Below are 20,138 nucleotides of genomic sequence, written 5' to 3' on the forward strand. Positions count from 1 at the left end.
CAGCGTCCCCCCAGGCCTCCTGATAAAAATGGGACCTAACTTGTGTGGGTGGGCCGAGTACCCACTGCAGGAAGGGACCCAAAACCTATGGTGGAGAAATCAAATTTACCTATCACAAAACGATCAGGTTTTTCATGGGGGTCACCTGCGTTTTTGGTCCCAGGCTTGGCGGCCATCTAAGGAAACCCACCTAACTCAGACATTTCTGAAAACTAGACAGTTGGAGGAGTCCAGGGATGCCTGCATGGATCCCCTAATGGTTTCCTACCCAGAATCCCATGCAAACCTCAAATTTACCTCAAAAGATCATTTTTACCGCATATTTCAGTTTGGGATCACCGTGCTGGCACAAATGTCCTACCACCCAGCATTTCCATTGGTCTCCTGAGTAAAATGGTAACTCACTTGTGTGGGTGAGGCAGGGCTTGCGACTGGAAAGGGCCAAAAACATAGGGATTGAGGGAATAGCACAGCAAGTTCTAAGTGCTATTTTTTATGTATGCATTTTTAGGCTAATTCTGCATTGGGAACCCACACAAATGAGGTATCATTTTTATCGGGAGAACAAGGGGCAGGTTTGGTGCTAGGACATTTGTGCCAGCCCAGTGATCCCACACTGAAATGGAATGAAATATGTGTTTTTTTGCTAAATTTGAGGTTTGTGGAGGATTCTGGGTAGGAAACGTTGTGGGATCAATGCAGGCTATACTTCCCTGGGCTCCCCCAACTGTCTAGTTTTCCGAAATGTCTGGGTTAAGTAGGTTTCCCTTGATGGCCGCCGAATTCGGAACCAGAAATGCAGTTTGAGACTTGCAGGGGATTGTTGGAAACAGAACCTGATAGGAGCCACACAAATCATCCCATCCTGGATTCCTCTGGATGTCTTGTTTTCAAAAATGTATGGGTTTGTTAGGTTTCCTTATATGCCGGCAGAGCTAGGGTACAAAATCCACAGCTAGGCACTTTGCGAAAAAAGGGTCAGTTTTCACTGGAAAAATGTCACATGTCCACATTGCGTTTTGGGCTGTTTCCTGTTGCAGGTAGTAGGCCTACCCACATAGGTGATGTACCATTTTTATTGGGAGACTTGGGGGAATGCTAGGTGGGTGGAAGTTTGTGGCTCCCTGCAGATTCCAGGACTATTCATCACAGAAATGTGAGAAAAATGTGTTTTTTAACTAAGTTTGAAGTTTACAAGAGATTCTGGGTAACAGAACCTGGTGAGAGCCACACAAGTCACCCTAGCTTGGATTTCCCTCGGTGTCTGGTTTAAAAAAATGTGTAGGATTGTTACGTTCCCCTAAGTGCCACCTGAGCTAGGGTCCCAATTCCACAACTAGGTACACTGCAAAACTATGGGTCAGTTTTCAGTGGAAAAATGTGATGTGTCCATGTTGCACTTTGGGCTGTTTCCTGTCCGGCCACTAGGCCTACCCACACAAGTGAGGTACCATTTTTATTGGGAGACTTAGGGGAACACATAATAGTAGAGCAAATGTTATTATCAATTGACTTTCTTTGTATGTCTGCCTTCCAAATGTAAGACAATTTGTAAAAAATAAGTCATTTTGAAAAATGACCTCTAATTCACATGCTTGTATGGGTACCCACAATTTTGGATATGTGCAAATAACCACTCATTCTAAACTCTATATTTATTTCCCATTTCTTAAATACATAGGTTTCCTTCACACCTGTTTTCCACTCTTTATATTTCACTAAAACAATTGCTATATACCCAGTACACAATGAAAAAACATCGCAAGGCACAGCTTAGGTATTGGCTCCAGATTCCTTGGCTTCTTGATAATCCTTCAAGTCCTATATATCCTCACAACCAGAGGGGTCCAGCGTATGTAACAGTATATCATTTTCAAGAATATGTCATACGTAGAAGAAGTTATAGGTGGACACGTTGGCACAAATTACTGTTTTTTTCAACTCAATTTCAATAATTTTTATTTTCAACTGTTGGTTTCTATTAAAAAAAACTTGAAGTATCTACACAAATTACCCTTTGCTGAGTTTAGAATTTGGGCTACTTTTCAGACATGTTTAGCTTTCCAGGATCCATTATTGATTTCATACCCATTTATACGACCAACTGGAAGGAACTTAAAAGCACAAAAAATAGTAAAAGTAAGCTATGTCCCAGTATATTGCCACAGCATCTGTGATGAAATGAAGTCACTATGGCCTCATTCCTGCAATGACAGTCCCACAGTTATTCGCCGCACAAACAGGAAACGGGATTTACATAGGCTTTCGTGCAATGTCTGTTTATGGTTGCACAGTAGAGACAACAAACCCTTTCTTTCGCAAGAAAGTGTCTGCGGCAGAGTGTGTTAATCATCTCAAACAGTAGTTACCTGCCAGTTGAGTAAGCTCTAATTGCTGGTAATGCACTTAATTTAATTGGGTCATCTAAAAACAAGCCTCTTCAAAGAAGCCTTCTAATCCTTCCAACAGGGCATCGGTGCTGACCCCGCCCACTGCACGGGAACAGACAGGACCTCTCTGTATGAAGATTGACACCACAATAGATTTGAACTGAAATATCTGCCTTCTCAACCATCCCCTTCCGCCCCTCCTCCCCACCAACAACTGTTCAGCAATGTTCCAGACGGGGTGGAGACTTCGACACTGTATGTTTACTTCACGCCTCCTCAGAGGTAGTGAGCGCTATACGTACAAAAAAATATATATTTTAAGAACTAGAACTACAGCAACTGCGGAGAACATATCTCAGAGTGGGGTCTGTAAGCGGAATATCCGGTAGCACTTTATTCATTGCAGTTGTATATTGTGCGAACTCGACCGAAGGCATTGAAGCGCTGGACAGGACCAGTTACATTTCACAGGGACGGATTCATATTTTTGTAGGAACTGGGAGATTTAGCGATTTGTCCAGAATCACAGGCTGATGCGCCGAGGCCGAAACTCCAGCTCTAAAGTCGTCTTCGACGCCGTTACATGATGTTGAATCTAATTTAGACACAAAGTTGCGGTAATACAAAAGCATACCAAGTTTTAATATAAGTGCCCTTCACTCTGATGACAACAAGGTTGCCAAACATGCAAATGAAGCATTAAGGAAGTAACCACAGAAAAGACAGGTAAGTAACCATGATCAAGAATCTGGAAAAGCCAGTTTTCGATCCAGGGTAGGTGTAGTACGAGCATTGGCCAGTAGAGAGCAGCAGAGTATTGTAATGGTTTCCGGGAACCCCCGCAGACCAGGGCTTGCAGAATTTCCTGAATGACCACAGCAGCTTCGCTGCATAAGAATGCACATTGGAGCCATCGCCCACTGCGGAGAGAATGATCAGCAAAGTCAAGTCAGCGGTGGCAAATTTCATGGGCGGCTCGGGCACCAGTAGCTGCCAGAACCACGCTTGCGGTAGCAGGTCTGGAGTCCCTCCACGACCGGGGGCAGAGGTCATACCAGTGAAGTTTCCTTTCGAGAGACCTTCCTTTTTAGAGCTGACACCTGAGGAGCTGCGGCGCTCAGCAGATCACATCCAACGACCGGTGCTAACTCCCCCCGAACGACTGCTGTGGAGCACGGGCTATGCAGAGTGAGTACCACCAAGGGGCGTGGGCAGGGCAGCTGCACCTACGGTCGAGATTGTGGGCTAGCCGGGTGTGTTAATGCGCATGCTGCGGCGATCTTCATGCAACATATAGGTCATGGGCTTCAATCCCTTTAAAGTAGTCAATGCTATGCACCTTCTGTAGAGATCTGTATATGTTGATAGTATATCCTACTCCCAGTAGGATATCTCAGTTAGTTTAATCATCTGCTGCGAAGATCAGTTCTACAGGAGCACGTTATAGTCCCAGTGAAAAGGCACAGGTGGCTAATGCACATGCAAGCATGACGTGGGTGTAACCTGTATATGTCTGAATTAGGAAAAGTTGAATGTGTGCCTTTTCACAAACCCGCTGAGCGGCTCATCTCCAGTCCGGCATATGGTCAGTCGGTCGGTCAGGTGACGTTCCTTATTCTGCCACAATCCGAACAGCCAATAATATGGCAGAAGTTTAGCCACAGACGAAGCCCGCCGCTGCAGCTCCTGTGCTTCCGCTGCTGATAAACAGAACATCGCAGTTATGCAATAGCAAGGCCTGTTGAGTTTAGTGCTAAGAAACCGCAAGATTGCCGCATCGTGCGCTACGTTTTAATGGCACTGGTAAAAACCCTTAAACTTCCTTTAGTTTCCATTACGCCCAAACTCAATGTAAGCATTTTGGTGAAAGTGATTACTCCGGGGGTGTCCAAAGTAGGCCTAGAAGGACCATACCCAGAACATATTTTCAGAAGATCCACATAGCATATTTTAGGTACAATGATATAAAAGAGAATTCAGTTATGTGACAGTGGCTGGCATGGGGCCTGCCCGCTAAAATCTACATTGGACACCCTTGGTCCACTCTCTAGCCGTTTCCTAGCTCACCTCTTGACCCTCACACAACAAGCAGGCTGAAGACCAACCTCGAAAAGGAGGCTCTGGTATATAATCACCTTTAAAGACACTTCAGTAAGGGAACTCTTTAATTAACTCTGAACATGTGCGTTTGAAGGCTCCGCCAATGGAGATGCTGACATGTTGGGCGGGGTGTACTTACGATGTCGGGGGCCATTAAGTAAAAGCTATTTGGACCACTAATCTCTTCGATTTGTAGTTAAAAAACACTGCTGTAATTGTGGTGCAGCGTCCCGCTCACATCCCTGGGCCCCAGCGCCACCGACCTGTTTCAAAATGAATAACAACGCCCTCGATTCTGGGGTATTCCACCCACATCAATATAAATGAAGAAAAGGTTTCGGATTTCGCTGTATGCGTCTTTCTGCAAAGTTGGCACATAGCTCAGGGGGTGAATGCGCCCGCTGCAGAGATATGTGTAGTCTGAAGGTCGCGAGTTTCACTCTGTCCTGTACTAACCGAGACTTTCTTCAAACGTGAACCGGGGTCCAATGGAGCTCGGGGACTTTACTCTGCAACGAAACCTGCAAAATCAGCGTAGCGAACGCGGTATCACAACACTATTTAATATTAGATTTGGAAGCACAAATAACAGTCGAGTCCATAATTCCTTCCGATGACCTACCAATGATGAAAGGTGAGTCTGAAGAACTATTTAAAAAGCAAGTTATTATTAACCCTCATAACATTGCCTAATGCGTCTCCATTTAATACACAGGGCTTCGTTAAATAAAGAGTTCCTGTGCAGTGGCGGGTTGTTGGCACCCTGCTGGTGTGCACCAGTGGCTCTGGCACTGCTGCACTGCAGATCATGGGATGGTCTGCAGTGCCGGTGCTCCGTGTGCACATGGCCACGCGCAGCCAGTGTCACCTTCCCCGGCAGACTGTACGGAAACAGAATGTACTTGGAAAGGGCGCGTGCTTCCTGCAGTGCTGCGGGCAGAGCGAGGGGCGCGAGAGAGCGCTTCTCGCGAGGCGCTGCTGGGATGTTTCCGCAGGGTCCCACAGAGTGCCACGCCACACATTAGCTTCTTCTCGGTTTGGCGATTAGTTTGGGGGGACAACTTCGTCCAGACTGCATGAGCCCAGAAGCCCAACGGGAAGGTGCGAGTTCTCTAGGCCTCTAGTAGGTGCTACATGCTGCCACGGGGTCTCTTTCCTGCTCAAAAGCAGGTCTGACTTAAGTTGTGGCACACGGCATGTGTGGGGGGATGAGGGAAGGGCCTTCCTCTTTTAATTCAGCGTTGAATGAACTGACAATCCAGGGATCACGAACACCAGAAAAGCCTGTTTAATACAGGCCTGTCCAGTGACTAAAACCAGGCCCAATATCTACTGATGAGGGAAGAGCACCAGACAAGGAGAGTGGCCTGGCTTTCTGCACGAGGATGTGTGTAAAGGGCAGCCACCATTAAAATGATGAAAGATTCCAGGACAAATAATCAATATAGTAACATCTTTTTAACATATTAGCCATAGCGTCATGCCTTTTCGGTCAGTTCTGAAAAATAGCTCATTACATTTTGCCAGGCGAATTATATCTGTTGTTGATTATGTGTCTATATGAAAATAATGTGCTTGCTACAAAATGCTGGATGTGCAGCAGGAGAATATTTGCCCCAGAGGAGTAGCATTGCTCGCGTTCAGCACCATCCCTGCCCCCAACCAAATAACAGAAGTGCAACAGCTCTACAGCTGAATCCAATGGATTTGACAAACCGATACATCTCAAGACATCCACACACCGTACCCACAGAACAAGGACAGACCCCGTGGCTCAATGAAAAGATTATACACTGAAGGCTATTTTCAATTCATTACAATGCTGGTGGAGAAAAATCAGATGACCAAGATGACAAAACATGGCCTCAACCCCACAATAGAACCTATAAATAAGGCAACAAGAGTCCAAAAATACAACACTCCACCCAGCGGCTCTAAAAAGCCAAATGCCCTTCAAGTACTGACATAGTGACCTCTTAATTCAGCAACCCGGAGACGGAGTGCACTGCCACCAAAACCTCTTGCGACAAAACATTCTACAATGTCACTACAAACACACTTGTCTCCAAACAATGGTCTTGGAGAAATATCTCAGGAGCCAGAGGCCCAAACACTAGACTACCCTGACCAGGGTTTACAAGAGAAATGACAAATCCAGCCATCCATAGTAAAGGACAATCAAACAGGATTCAGCCCAGACAGTGGCAGTCACTCCAGTCGGATATCTCTCCAATATGACCTTAAAAAACGGTCTATGGAAATGGAAAGGTTTTGCATCCTATGTTGAACTAGCCGCTTCCTTTGACGCAGTGTGCCAGTGGATGCGGCTATGGTGGCTTGAGGATCTTAGTCCACTACCAGATCTTATCAAGTCCTTCAACCTAATATGGAGACAGCACACAACATCCTAAAACCTCATGATCTAAGTACCTCAGGACTTGACCATTACCTCTCAGCCATTGATAAATGAACATCGAGTAACCAGCTGAACTTAGTTCTTTCAAGACTGAGCACCTACACTGCAGAAGATGGAAGACATAGCCTTCTGTTTGGCATATTCCTCATAGAAACAATGTTAGGGACTATAAACGATGCACATTCCACTAGACCCTAGTGTAACACTTAACTCATACCTCAGAGTCATGACCAGTCAAAGGTCATTCCATATTGCTAACAGATGGGTGTAAGGGAAGGTAGGACGAACTATATTTAATAACCAAAGGTTAAATAAGCAAATATCTGGGAAACAAAATGGACATTTGTGTTTTCTTATGTACATAAAACAAAGCACAACCCTCATATGCTATGTACAGTCTTCGTTTCACAACTAAGCTACAACTACTGACTCTGATATTACCCCAAGGGACTTTGCATTCCATGGCTTGCACACCTATATTAGCAAAACAAAACTACAAGCCCCAGAATGCAAAGCGATGTTGGCTAAAAGTTACCTCACTGACGGAGTCACATATGACACCTCAGCACTTGGCAACTGTGAGGTTCCATATGTCACTTTACTCTACATTGTGTGCTGGACAGACTCCTGTTTTATTTTCTGGCCAAAGTGCTAAGGCTCCTGAAATATCCACGAGTACTTACGCTTTTCTTTCTAGTGTGTTTGCGCTGTAGGCACACTGCAAAGACCAAACCTTGCTCTTTGCGTTTCTGGTGTAAATACAGCTCTACTCTACACTGTATTTTCATCAGTTACTAAATACCTTTCTGATCAGAGTAGACACTGAAGTGACTGATAGTCAACAAGAAGAGGAAGAGGGGTGTGTGAACATGCACATCCTTTAGTCAGATCACATGCTGTGTTGCAATCCAGGAAGGAAACTTGTCATGAGATCTAGTGACTCCAAAAACAGCCAGGTCTAGAAAAGCCACAATTTCCTCTGTTTCTTTTTTAGATGTGGCTGATGAGGAGTATAGCTCTCATTGCCAGAAAAATGCATGTCGAAATAGCCCAGGCCCTATGCAGGTGCAATGGCTGAAAGAGAGAGTTATTCCAATCATTGTTTATTCTTTACGGGTAAACGTTGATGTTAGAAATGGAATTCTGGTTAGCTGACGTATACACCCAGGCCAAGCAGGAACCACCAGTCTAGTCAGGGTAAGTAACATACACACTAACATTGACCTGTTTTCCCCCTCTGGTAGCTTGACACAGAGCAGTCAGGCTAAACTAAATAGGTAATGTGTAAAGTATTTGTACAACACAAACACGCACACATACACACACAGTAGCACAATGAATACACCATAAAAGGCTCCAAGGTTTAGAATAATAGAGAATATTTATCTGAGCAAAATGAAACCAAAACAACAAAAATCAGTAGACGTCGAGATATTAATTTTGAAAGGTAAACTGCAAAAATAGTGCTTAGAAGTCACTAGCAGTCAAAAGGTTACTTGAGGTCATGAGGGACCGGTGCAAATCCAGAGTTTAGGCCGACCGTGATGGAGGGCAGGCTGACTACAGGACCCATGCAGGGCCCGCTGAGAAAGTACCTTGGATGGAGCAAGGCGATGACACTGAGGGCACAATGTGTAGATCTTTTTTACACAGTCGGGACGCTGGGTTGTTGTCGAGCTTCAGTGAAGAGGAGGCAATGCGTCGTCTTTGAGCCGTGAGGAGCTCCATTGTTGGCCATCGCAGGCTGTAGAACCGCTGTCGTCCAACAGCTTCTTCGTCAGCATCATATGTCGATGTGTCTGTTTTGACTGGAGCAGTCGTGACGATGGATCAGTTTTGTAGAAAAACAGCTGCAGAACCCACTTCTGAGGCCCAGAACTTAGAGAGGGCACATCAGGCAAGGGTAGGACTCACAGAAGGCAGAGTCCAGCAGCACCAGCAAAGGTGTAGGAAGTCTTTTGTGTCCCTGGGACTTCAGAAAACAGGAGGCAAGCCCTTGGAGATCACATGGAGGGAAGGCAGGGTCAAACTCTCCTTCCGCAGAATCAGGAGCAGCAGGCAGCAGGGCAACAAGCAGAAAAACAGTCCTTCCGGAAAAGCAGTCCAGGTGAGTCTTTTAAGCAGCACAGCAATCTTCCTGACAGAGGTTCAGTTTAAGATCCTGAAGTGTCTGACTTTAGGGGGTCAGAGACCCAGTACTTATACCCAAAAGCCCCTTTCATGTAGGGTGTGACTTCAAAACAGCTTTCTGAAGTGCGAAAAGATACTTTTCAAACGGGTCCTGTCTGCCAGACTATCTGTAGGGGTAAATCAGTGCTTTGTGTGTGGACAGGACACTACCTATTGAAGTGTGTCAGCCCCTCTCATTCCTCCATGTCCAGCAAGATCCATCGGAATGCAGATGTATGTATGCATGTATGTATTGGCATTTATATAGCGCACTACTTACCCGTAGGGTCCCAAGGCGCTTCGACCGCTGCGAAACCCTTCCTGGCTTCCCTGAGAGATGGTCCCTTAATGGGTATCTCCAGGGTGAGATCAGGCATCCCGGCGGTCTGGTGGGGCCGTTAGTGAAGATGAGGCAAGCTAATGCCCAGAGTTGCCGAGTGTGATCGCTGATCAGAGTGGGCACCGAGGCGAGAGAATTATCGAGTCCGCTGACCCTGGTCCAGAAACCTGCCGCGCCGGGAATCGAACCCTGGTCCCGGGCCGTCCTCTGCTCTCGGGTCTGCCGCCTCTAATCAGTGAGCCACACATGAATGCTTAGAATGCAGATGAGCCTCACCTTCCTCTGTTTGTGGCTTTCTAGAGGGAACGCACAAAGGGTAGCTGTCACCCACCCCAGACATTTATTGAAAACAGGCTATCAGGCACATAGAACAGTAAGTGCAGAGAAATGTCCGCTATCTAAAAGTGGCATTTCTAAAACAGCAATGTAAAATACAACTTCACCAGTAAGGAGGATTTACCATTACCATTTAAAAAACATATGAAACATGAAAAAGCTACTCCTGTCTGATCAGGAATTACAGCTTAAAAGTGCATTAAGGAATTCCCACTAGGAGCCTAGGAGAGGAGTAGGCCTCTTAGTAGTGAAAAAGGAAATAGGCTGTTTGTCACTACCAGGATATGTAAAACACAGCCACATGTGCTATCTTTAACTTTCATAGCACCCTGCCCTTAGGGTTACTTAGGGCGTACCTTATGGGTGACGTGCATGTAATAAAAGGGGCGTTTGAGGCTTGACAAGTAGTTTTAAATGCAAAGTGGAAGTGCCAGTATACTGCTCACACAGGCACTGCAATGGCAGGCCTGAGACAGGTTTAAAAGGCTACTTATGCGGGTGGCACAATTCGTGCTGCAGGTCAACTAGTAGCACAGGCCCTGGGTATATGGTATACCACTTTGCAAGGCACTTACCAGTACTTCAAATATGGCAATCATGTACACAATGTCATCATGTTTAGGGGAGAAGCACTTGCACTTTAGCACTGGTTAGTAGTAGTAAAGTGCTCAGAGTCATGAGGAGAAGAAAAAGAATCTGCATAAGCAGGAGCTAGAAAGTAAAAAGTCTGAGGGAGGCCAGCCTGAGGATGCCAAGACTAACAGTTGACATAGCTGAAAAATACACTATTAGGCTTTGTCTTCTTGTCATTTCAATGGTGTTCCAGTGAATGTGTACATAGGGAGGTTTGTTATTGGTCCTGTGTACTACGACTCTGCTGCACAATGCACTGCATCTGAGAGCCACTAATCCACCACACTGAACTGCTTCATAGATAAACAAATCCACCAGAGTATACTCCGTCATAGGCATAGTAATCACCCACAGTGCATTGTATCACAGACAGAGCAACATAGTGCACTGCATCACAGAAACACTAATCACCCACACTTCACCCCAGCACTTTGCACTGCACTAAATTGTAGAGCCACTACCCTTCTATCCTATCGTGTGTTTGAGAAATAGTAAACCACCATATTACTAACAGTGCATCACATGTTAAGGACACTACCTCGCATACTACTTTGTGTCCTTGGTTGTCTACCAAACTGCACTACATTGTAGGTGCACCCACCCTAGCAGCACAGCTATCATGGCAGCAGGTTCTGCTACACCAACCCCTAGACGTGTGAGTGATCCAATACAGCCAAATTAAGTCTGTGTTTCAATACACGGCTGGGGTAGGGGCCCCTTTTAAGCTGACATTAGAAGCCGGAACACTGTTGCTACACCACTGACTGACCCAGTGCACTGCATCCATAAAACTCTAACCTACACCACTGTAAGGCGTTTTTGGAAAAGTAACTGGCAACACTTCATTTCATCATACTCTCCCTTCATAATGCTCTTTGCCTGAGAAGTTTTAACCAACCACACATGCATCCTATGAGAACTGCCCTACATCACTGCACTGCACCATAGGAACAGTACCCTATCACAGAACACTGATCCTAGTTATATTGCAAAGCATCCTGCGAACCCTAACCAAGTACACTGCACTGCATGCTAGGAGCCAAAACATAAGCAGTGAACTGCTCGCTTTGGAAACAAATCCACCAAGCTGTACTGCACCGGGAGAGGACTGATCCATCCCTTGTAGGTCATGCTATGGACAATATCCTTTGCATGCACCCTAGGCACAGTATCCCACTACACTGCATTCAAGGGACTTTAACCAGACGCCTGTTTTGTGATCTAACTGACCCCACTGCATTATACCACAAACCCCTCCATCACACTGCACTCTATCTGAGGCATGTTAACCAACCACGTTACTGCGTCTTAATTCTACTGACCCAACACATTGCATTGGATCCTAGGCCCATGACCCAGTGCATTGCACTGCACTCCAGAACGAGGACAATAACACACACACTACCCTGCCTTCTGGGCATTCCCAGGAATGCGCCCAGCGCCAATATCGGCGTGTCCAGGAAGAATAGTTCTCTGAGCCTCGGTGTCCTCGCGCCTCTTTTTTAAGACACAGGCTTGTTTGTTGAGCGAAGCGTCAGCCATCTTACAAAAGGCAAGGTCCCGGAAGTTTTACATTTCCTCACACCTTTTATATAACGAAGTTTTGCAAAAATATTACACATACAAAAACAGGCTTTACTATACCCGTTTCACACCTTCATCATTCACTAACGTTCATTCGCTTATTTATTTTACTAAGAAAAAAATCACCTGTAAAGTCACTGGGAAGACGTGAAGTTTTACTCTAACAGGCACATGCATCAAGTGATTTAGGAATCGCAAACGGTGCGAATCGCAAAATTCGGCAGTTTCCGATTCCCAAATCACTATTTGGGATGCATCATCCTAAAAGTGAAGAAATCGCTATTTTTCGATTAATTAAAGTGCGATTGCTTTTAAGGAATCGCAATTTTGCGATTCCTTAAAAGCAATGCATGAAACTGAAAAAAATTGCGATATCGCAATTAGAGAGGAAACATTACCATGAGGTTGGACCTCATGATAATTTTGCGAAATGTTAGAAATATGCCAATTTGTGCATTTTTTTAACTTTCATGTTGTGCACACACATGCCCTTAGGGCATGTGTGTACACAACATATGTGCATTGTTTGATTTCAGGGGTGCAACAGGGTGTCCTTTGGACACCCCTGCACCCATGAAATCGCAATCTCAATTTGCAATTAGCTAATTGCGAATCGCAAATTGAGATTGTCTTCCCATTCATTCCTACGGGCCTCTAGGCCCATAGGAATGAATGGGAAGGGATTCCTTAATTGCGATTCGCAAAATGCTAATCGCAATTAAGGAATTTTAAAAAATCGCAATTTATTTAGCGATTTCTTAATGCATAGGCATTTGCAATTCCTTAATTGCGATTCCTTAAAAATCGCAATTAAGGAATCGCAAATGCCGAGATTGATGCATGTACCTGTTAGTGTGTGTGGGGCACCTGCGAAGATTACGTAAGGGTTGATGTGATTCACAAAGGTACAGAATTAGGAGTGTAAACTCTGCGATGTGTAAATTATACAAACTTGTGTGTGTGTTTTTTATTTGTGGATATTGTTGTGCAGTCTCATAAGCTGATTTGCAAAGCATGCATGTCATAATACGCCCGTGAACGTAAGCATGGTGTTTACATACACCGGGGACTTCCTGCTATTTATCTATCACCATACTCTGAAAATCGAATACGATGCTTACAAGTAGATGAGTTTGGGGGTGGTGGAAGTTAAAATGATTATTTGTATTTCATTTCTTTACAGACAGTACACTTAGTTACTCTAAACTGGGCTGCTGAAAGCTGGGCAGTTTGGCACATCTTCCCATATTTTCTTCAACCCATACGTACATTCATTCATTTGGGTGTAAGTTAGCTGCACTAATAAGTGGAGATTTGTATGATTTAATGTTTGCAAATACCCTTAAAACTTACCAGTTTGTGCTTGCTAACATAATATGTGTAGGAAAGGGCCCCTTTTTAGGTCTCGCCTAACAGCACGCATGGGCTTCTTGGAAAAAGACCTTTAGCCATCGATGCAGTTTGTGTCCCAAAAACGTGCACGCATTCATTGCATTCAATGGCAATGCGTGGACGTCTGACCATTCCCTTGCGGGAGCGAGCTTTGGCCCCATATGTTTGTAATTAAATTGCAAACACATGGTGCCCCTGGCTCACTCCCGCATGGGAAATGCTTTGTGTGCTCCCCTCAACCCTCCCACTTTTAGCGCGAGGCGCACTCTTGTTTTATTTTTTGCTTGTAAAGCACTTCATGTGGAAATTCGGCTGCCTCAAAAGGAGATCAGGAGTATCCTCCTTCTTGTTTGACCGTCCTGTCTATATTGATTTATTGTTTCTGAAGACTAATATGTAGTTCATTTTGTTGTTGTTTGCATCACATCTCTGCTTCTCAGCGCTTCCCTCTTTTAGTGATGTGCAGCGCTTGATTTACTTAGAGGTAACAAATTAAACAAGAAGACGACACACTGATGTAAGCAAAATGTGTATCCCTTAATGTGAAATTATCTTGTGCTGTCTGGATTGATGCCATCCAAAAAATGACACCATGTAGTATCTCGAAGACCACACTTGGAACTTCGCGAATTAACTCCTTGGAGACTGAGCTGGGGCACTGTGGTTACATGAGCAAAATATAGATGCAGCGCCTTGTGGATTGGGGTGGTTAGAAACGTGTGTGTGTGGGGGGGGGGGCAGCAATGCGCAAGTCATGGGCCAATGTATAGCAGGAGATCATGCGGGTGTAGTCACAGCTTTTATATTTGCCGGACACAGGCGTGAGTGGCTCAGGAAATCCATTTTTTTGAGTCACGTTCTGGAACTTACTGTACTGTTTAGTCTGTTATTAAGTCAGGACTACAGGACCCAGCATGCAGTATAAACCCTGGACCGGAAGTGCTGGTCTTGCATGGTCCTGACCAATTGCTGACCCTGAGTTTTTCACCACTTCCAAACCTCCTGCCACGACACAGTCTTCAAATGAAGTACTGTAGTGATGATTGAACAATTCCCCAGTGCTGTCTTGGGAGCTCAGTTTGTATACAAGTAATGTTCTCTGTGTGTTTAATTGTTAACTGCGACATTCACTGTTGCGGTCCACATCAGACACCCACAGACGCCCCATCGCCTCTAAAGGTGTCCAGATGGTCACATTTCTCAAGTGTTTTTCTTTGTAACTGTGCTCTGCGTCTTAATCGTATTTCCTCTTTTATCATGAGCAGAAATGATTGCATTGGCACTCTCCCTACTTAAGGAAGCCTGAGGTGTGTTCCTGGGTGGTTCCGTTTCAATATTTATAAGGTGCATAATGATGCTGTCAAGGCCTCGATGTTTTGCATCAGGTTGCTTGGCACCCAGGCTTTCCAGTACATTGTGAGAGGGTGCTGTCTGTGCTTTGGCCTGGTATGGCACAAGCTGGTGATGTGCGTGAAGTTTGACAATATGGCGCGTGGACTGTGCGTAAAAAAAGTGTGAGATTAGATTCGGCCGCACACTCGATTAAGTATGATTAGATTACAATGCTATTTGGTTATCTGCCAAAACAAATATGGCCCACCCCTTAGGAAACGCTCACCCATCCTCTGTGTAGTATGTTTATGGTAAACTTGAGACTTTTAGAAGAGTTACTTTTACAGGAGTTACTTTGCAAACATAGTGGTCACTTTCTCTTAATATATTCCATTTGAAGGACCTTTGGCGGACTACAGCACTTTTTCACATTGATACCTGCCAGAACAGGATGAAATAAGTTTTGTTTCCCCTCCTTTGGTGGTCCCCGTGAGGTATCGGTGTTAACCGAGGAACCAAACAGATATCCCGCCACGTGAGGCAGGGGCACAGTAGCAACATGGTGCCAGGCCAGGCAATTGTAGCAGCGAGCTAGCAGTGGAAATATGGAAGCAGCATCAGCGCCCTTTGAAGATGCAAAAACATCTGTTTGGCAGAAACAGATTGTTTCAAACGTTGTATTTTTGCGGCAGAGTGACGCCCCAAGAAGAAAGGCTAGGATCCTATGATGCAGACCGGGTGTTTCTTGGTGAGGTCCTGGGTTGAGTTACAGAGAAAAATAAAGAATAGCATTAGCTCATATAATGCCCGTATTCTTGAATTGCCCCCTTCCCACTGGTTCTCACCATGCAAGGAGTTATGTGAAAATAATCGTGTTTGCGCAACATACTTTTCCACCATTCTTCTGTTTGTCACCATTGCTCCTTTTCCATTGGGATATTATCCCGGCGTGTCCAAAGCTGTTGCGAGGCCTGGGGCATTCATACAAAGTGGCATGGGCACTTGATTATAAGTTAACATCTATATAATAGTTATGTCCTCTAGGGACTGAGAAATTAGTCTGAATACCCTTTTCCCGTAATATTGCTTGTTCTTTTAGGTGTTCCTCCTCCCATTCAGCCACTGCATGACCCGGCTAATACAATCAAAAATCACTATCCACCATCTCACTTCCATGTCCCTCCTAATGACCAGGCAATAGAGGGATGAGGCCTACCATACTTCCTGTCATGCCAGTAGAGGAACTAAAGGTTGTAATTTGGGTAGGAAAGGGGAGCCATAGTAACCTTATGGGAGAAAAGGGTATTTAGGGTAATGAGGGTTACCAGTAAGTACCTGGTTCATTACCTTCTCATGTTTTAATTTTTTAATGTAGCTGTAACAGAATCACCAAATTTTATTTTATTTAAAAAACATTTTTTAACTAATGCTGTAAGTGCTGTAAGTGACCTTATTATTTAGCCTTCTCCAGGTCATTACAGTCCTGATGAGACCCTATTAATTGAATTAGGGTTGAAACACCGTCGACATACATAAAGACAGATTGTAACTTTGTATAGATGACATACTGATATAACTCACTGTGTTCCCTTTTGTATTGAATATATTTGGCTGTCTTTAGAATGCAAAAAAACAATATTCCGTAGATGTTCACATGACCTTCCACTGTGTTTCACTCTGGTTCGGTTTTGGATTTCTTTTACTTAGGGCTCATTATTATATATTTTTTCTTTTCTCTTTAAGCAAAGACTTTTATCATTCACATGTTTGATGAATGCCTTAGATTGCAGAACTGTTTTCTAAGTAAAATAAAATTGGTTTGGCTGAATCGAAGTACGCTATAATATACAAGCTTTTCTTCTCTTTTTGAAATAATGTCTCTATTGATTAAATCAAGACAGGCAGTTTTATTGAAAAAGAGATTAAATCCACACAGAACATTCTGTGTCATCACAAATCTTTTTTTCAAACGAGTTCCATGTGAATACTTGTACTTAAGCTACTTAATAAGAGAAGGGAAGAGAAGTGTGGCTCACTGGTTAGAGGAGGCAGACCTGGAAGCAGAGTTTAGCCCGGGACCAGGGTTCAATTCCCAGCTCGGCGGGGTCTTGAGTCCTAAAATGCCCATGGACTCGACAATTCTCGCTCTGGTGCCTACTCGATTCACGGGTTCACACTCTGCGACTCTGGGCAATAGCTTGCTTAATCTCCACAATGGCCCCTCGCAGCGGGATGCCTGGCTTTCACCTTATGGATACCCTGCCGGGGTTATCTCACAGGGGAATACCAGGACGGGTTCCCTAAGCAAGCGCTTAGAAACTGCTCAGTGATTTGCGCTATATAAATTCCTGTACATTTACATTTAATACCCATGTTAACATGGACATTAAGGTTTCTCTTGTTCTTGTTGAACCCCTATCTGTCACAGCAGGGCAAGCAGATGGACAGGGGTGAGGCTGCACCCTCATTGAATATACACCGGGTAACTCCCATGAGGTCAGGGAAAGTCACTGGTGCTCGGGGACAATGAGAGGCACACAGGAGGCGATGCTGAGGTAGCTCATTTTCTTACTGCTGTGTGGGGCAGTTGATGAAGTCTCTGCCCAGTGACAATGCGTTGCACAGGGAAGGTGATGCGTCACTTTCGGCGCAGCCTCGGTTCCGATGGTGGTGCGGCGTTGATGAGGCATCGAAAGACAAGGCATCAATACCACGTCATTGATTATTACCACTGGGTAACAGATGGCGCATCAAAGTTGGAGCGGTGTGCCATGAGCTTTGGTGGCAAATTGCTCGGGGTTCCCACAGTGGCAGTTCTTCGGAGGCACTGCAGCAGCGTTTGAGCCTGCTTTGTACGTCTCAGTTATTGTATCAAGTGGGACTACAGCTTTGGTGCAGGCTGTGGCAAAGCATCAAAGTTTGTAGACAGGCACTGGTTTCGAAGTGATGCCCGCATTGATGTGTCATTTTCTTCTCTTTAGCACAGGAACTCACTTCCAAGGGGCCCAGAAAATGGTTTTGGCACCATTCGGGCTCTCAGCAGAGGAGCCCAGGTGCTGCAGGTGAAGTCTTTGATGGCCCTGAGACTTCAAGTAGGGGGCAGGCTCAACTAAAACCCTTGGAGAATCTGTAGAATTCTGGATGTAGCGAGCAAAGTCCAGTCATCTCACTTTCAGGACAGAAGCGGCAGGCCAACACAGCAAATCAAGCAGCACATTGGCAGCTCCTTTTGACAGCACAACAGCTCCTCTTCCTGGCAGAATGCTCTCAGTCCAGAAGTGCTTTGAGTATATGGTGTCAGAGATCTGGTACTCATACCCACTTTGGCCTTTGAAGTAGGGAGACTACAAGGAAAGGTCTTTGAAGTGCACAGGACCCAGCCCTTCCTTGCCCTATCTCCAAACTTTCTACAGGGGGGGTAGGTGGCTCCAGCAGGGGCGGCTCTAGGCTCATGGCGGGCCTGGGCAGGGAGCGTAGGTAGGAGGCCCCGGAAGAGGGGGTCCGGGCGGTGCAGAGCGCAGAGGCCAGTGAAGGGGGGGGTCAGGGTGTTTGGTAGTGGAACAGAGCCTGAGGCCGCCAAATCCCTGCCAGGGGCCGCCACGCAAATATGTATCCATCCTCAGAGGATTATTATATTAAGGAAATATATTGGTGTGGTGGCCCCTGGGGTTTGGTGGCTTGCACATGCCTAAGGCCACCCCTGGCTCCAGTCTTCACGTGGTCATCGGCACAGCTTTATTCAGGAGTAAGTGTTAACTCCTCCCACCACTCTAGCAAGGAAGACCCATCAGCCTTGTGATGGGCCATCAGGATATGCAGGGCACACCTCAGCTCCCTTTATGTGACTGTCTGGAGTGAATGTACAAAACCCAGCTGTCACCCTGATCCAGACATGTATTCAGAGACATGCAGAGGCACAGAATGGTTAAAGTAAGAAAACGTCACCTTTTTAAAAGTAGCATTTTCAGGCTTGCAATTTAAAAACCAACTTCACTTAAAAATGTGTTTTTAAATTGTGAGTCCAGAGACACCAAGTTCTAATTTTCTATCTGCCCCCAAAGGGAAATTTTTCCTGAAAGATGTTTCAAGGCAATCCAAATATTAACCTATGAGAGAGATAGGCCATGCTGTTGTGAAAAAAACAATTTAGCAGTTTTTCACTTCTAGGTCATTTTAAACACCAAAGTACATGTCCTACCTTTTAGATACACTGCACCCTGCCCTTGGGGCTACCTAGGGCTTAGCTTAGGGGTGCTGTACATGTAATAAAAGGGAAGGTTTGTGCGTGGCAAGTGATTGCACTTGTCAGGTAAAAATGGCTGCTTAACACCTTCGCTGCAGCGGCTATTTCGCCGCAGCGCTAAGGGGGCAGGGTGCCGCGCGGCGCGCCCATGCTGGTGACGGAACCGCTCCTTCACCAGCCTCAGTTGAGCTGTGCTCATGACGTAGCAGTTCCATCATGGCCCCGCCCGCTCAATAGAACGCGCCACGCAGGCATGTCGGGGGTGCCATGACGGAACCGCTCTGTCATCAGCACAGCGCCACCGCTGCTGATGACGGAGCGGTTCCGTCATCAGCACGGAAAAGGTTAAAACTGCGCACTCAGGCTCTGCAGTGGCAGGCCTGAGACATGTTTGCAGGGCTACTGATGTGGGTGGCACGATCAATGCTGCAGGCCCCCTAGTAACATTTGATTTACAGGTTCTAGGCACACATGGTGCACTGTATTAAGGACTTTAATAGTAAATCAAATATGCCAATCATAAAGAAACCAATTACCATCTAGCCACTTTCTGCCTTGCTCCTCTAAATGATCACAGAACTCCTTGATAACTTCCAATATCCTTATAATATACTTTGGGCCTAATTACAATGTCAATCGAAGTTGTCTCCTACGACACCATTTCGGGGAAGGAACTGCCTGACCATAGGTCGGCGGTCCCAAAATCCCCATTAGGATGCAACCTTCCATTTACAATGTGAGCTAGTGCGGCGGGCTGAAAACGCCCGCAGCACAAGCTCCCATTGAAAAATGAAAGTTTGCAAACATCCCTGCACTGTGTGGCAGGCACCGTGCGGAGCCTGCCAAATGGTGCAGGGATGTTTCCAGGCCCAAATGCGGATGGCCAGAGAGGAAGGGGGTCCTGCTTGGGGCTCCCAAAGTCAGTTTCTGACTGCCAATCCATGTCAGAAAGGCCAACCTAGATTGGCTGTCAGAAACCAACATCATAATCCAGATGCCGAAAACGCCGTCCTTAAGGGATTATGGTGCAGTTCCGATTGACTGACGAGCTACTTGAGCCTGTTGGAACCAAGTCCGAGTCTCCCACAGGTTTAACCTTCGACCGGCATCATCCTAATCTGGCAGTCAAAGTTAAAATCTACAATGTCGATCAGAAAGCACATATATGTGTATATATATATATATATATATATATATATATAT

The 20,138-nt window shown here is 45.5% G+C and overlaps 1 protein-coding gene across 1 annotated transcript in view; it reads left to right on the top strand.

The window, feature by feature from the left end:
• Window positions 1-3,231: 3,231 nt before the first annotated feature.
• Window positions 3,232-20,138, top strand: part of LOC147712646 (protein phosphatase 1H-like) — a 207,839-nt gene continuing 190,932 nt past the window's right edge. Inside the window, exon 1 of the mRNA XM_086923340.1 lies at window positions 3,232-3,578. Within this exon, the coding sequence (XP_086779466.1) occupies window positions 3,322-3,578 (257 nt within the window). The 5' untranslated portion in view covers window positions 3,232-3,321. The remainder of the gene's footprint in view (window positions 3,579-20,138) is intronic.

This window comes from Lissotriton vulgaris, chromosome 5 (assembly GCF_964263255.1).
Source record: "Lissotriton vulgaris chromosome 5, aLisVul1.2, whole genome shotgun sequence".
Classification (NCBI taxonomy): domain Eukaryota; kingdom Metazoa; phylum Chordata; class Amphibia; order Caudata; family Salamandridae; genus Lissotriton; species Lissotriton vulgaris.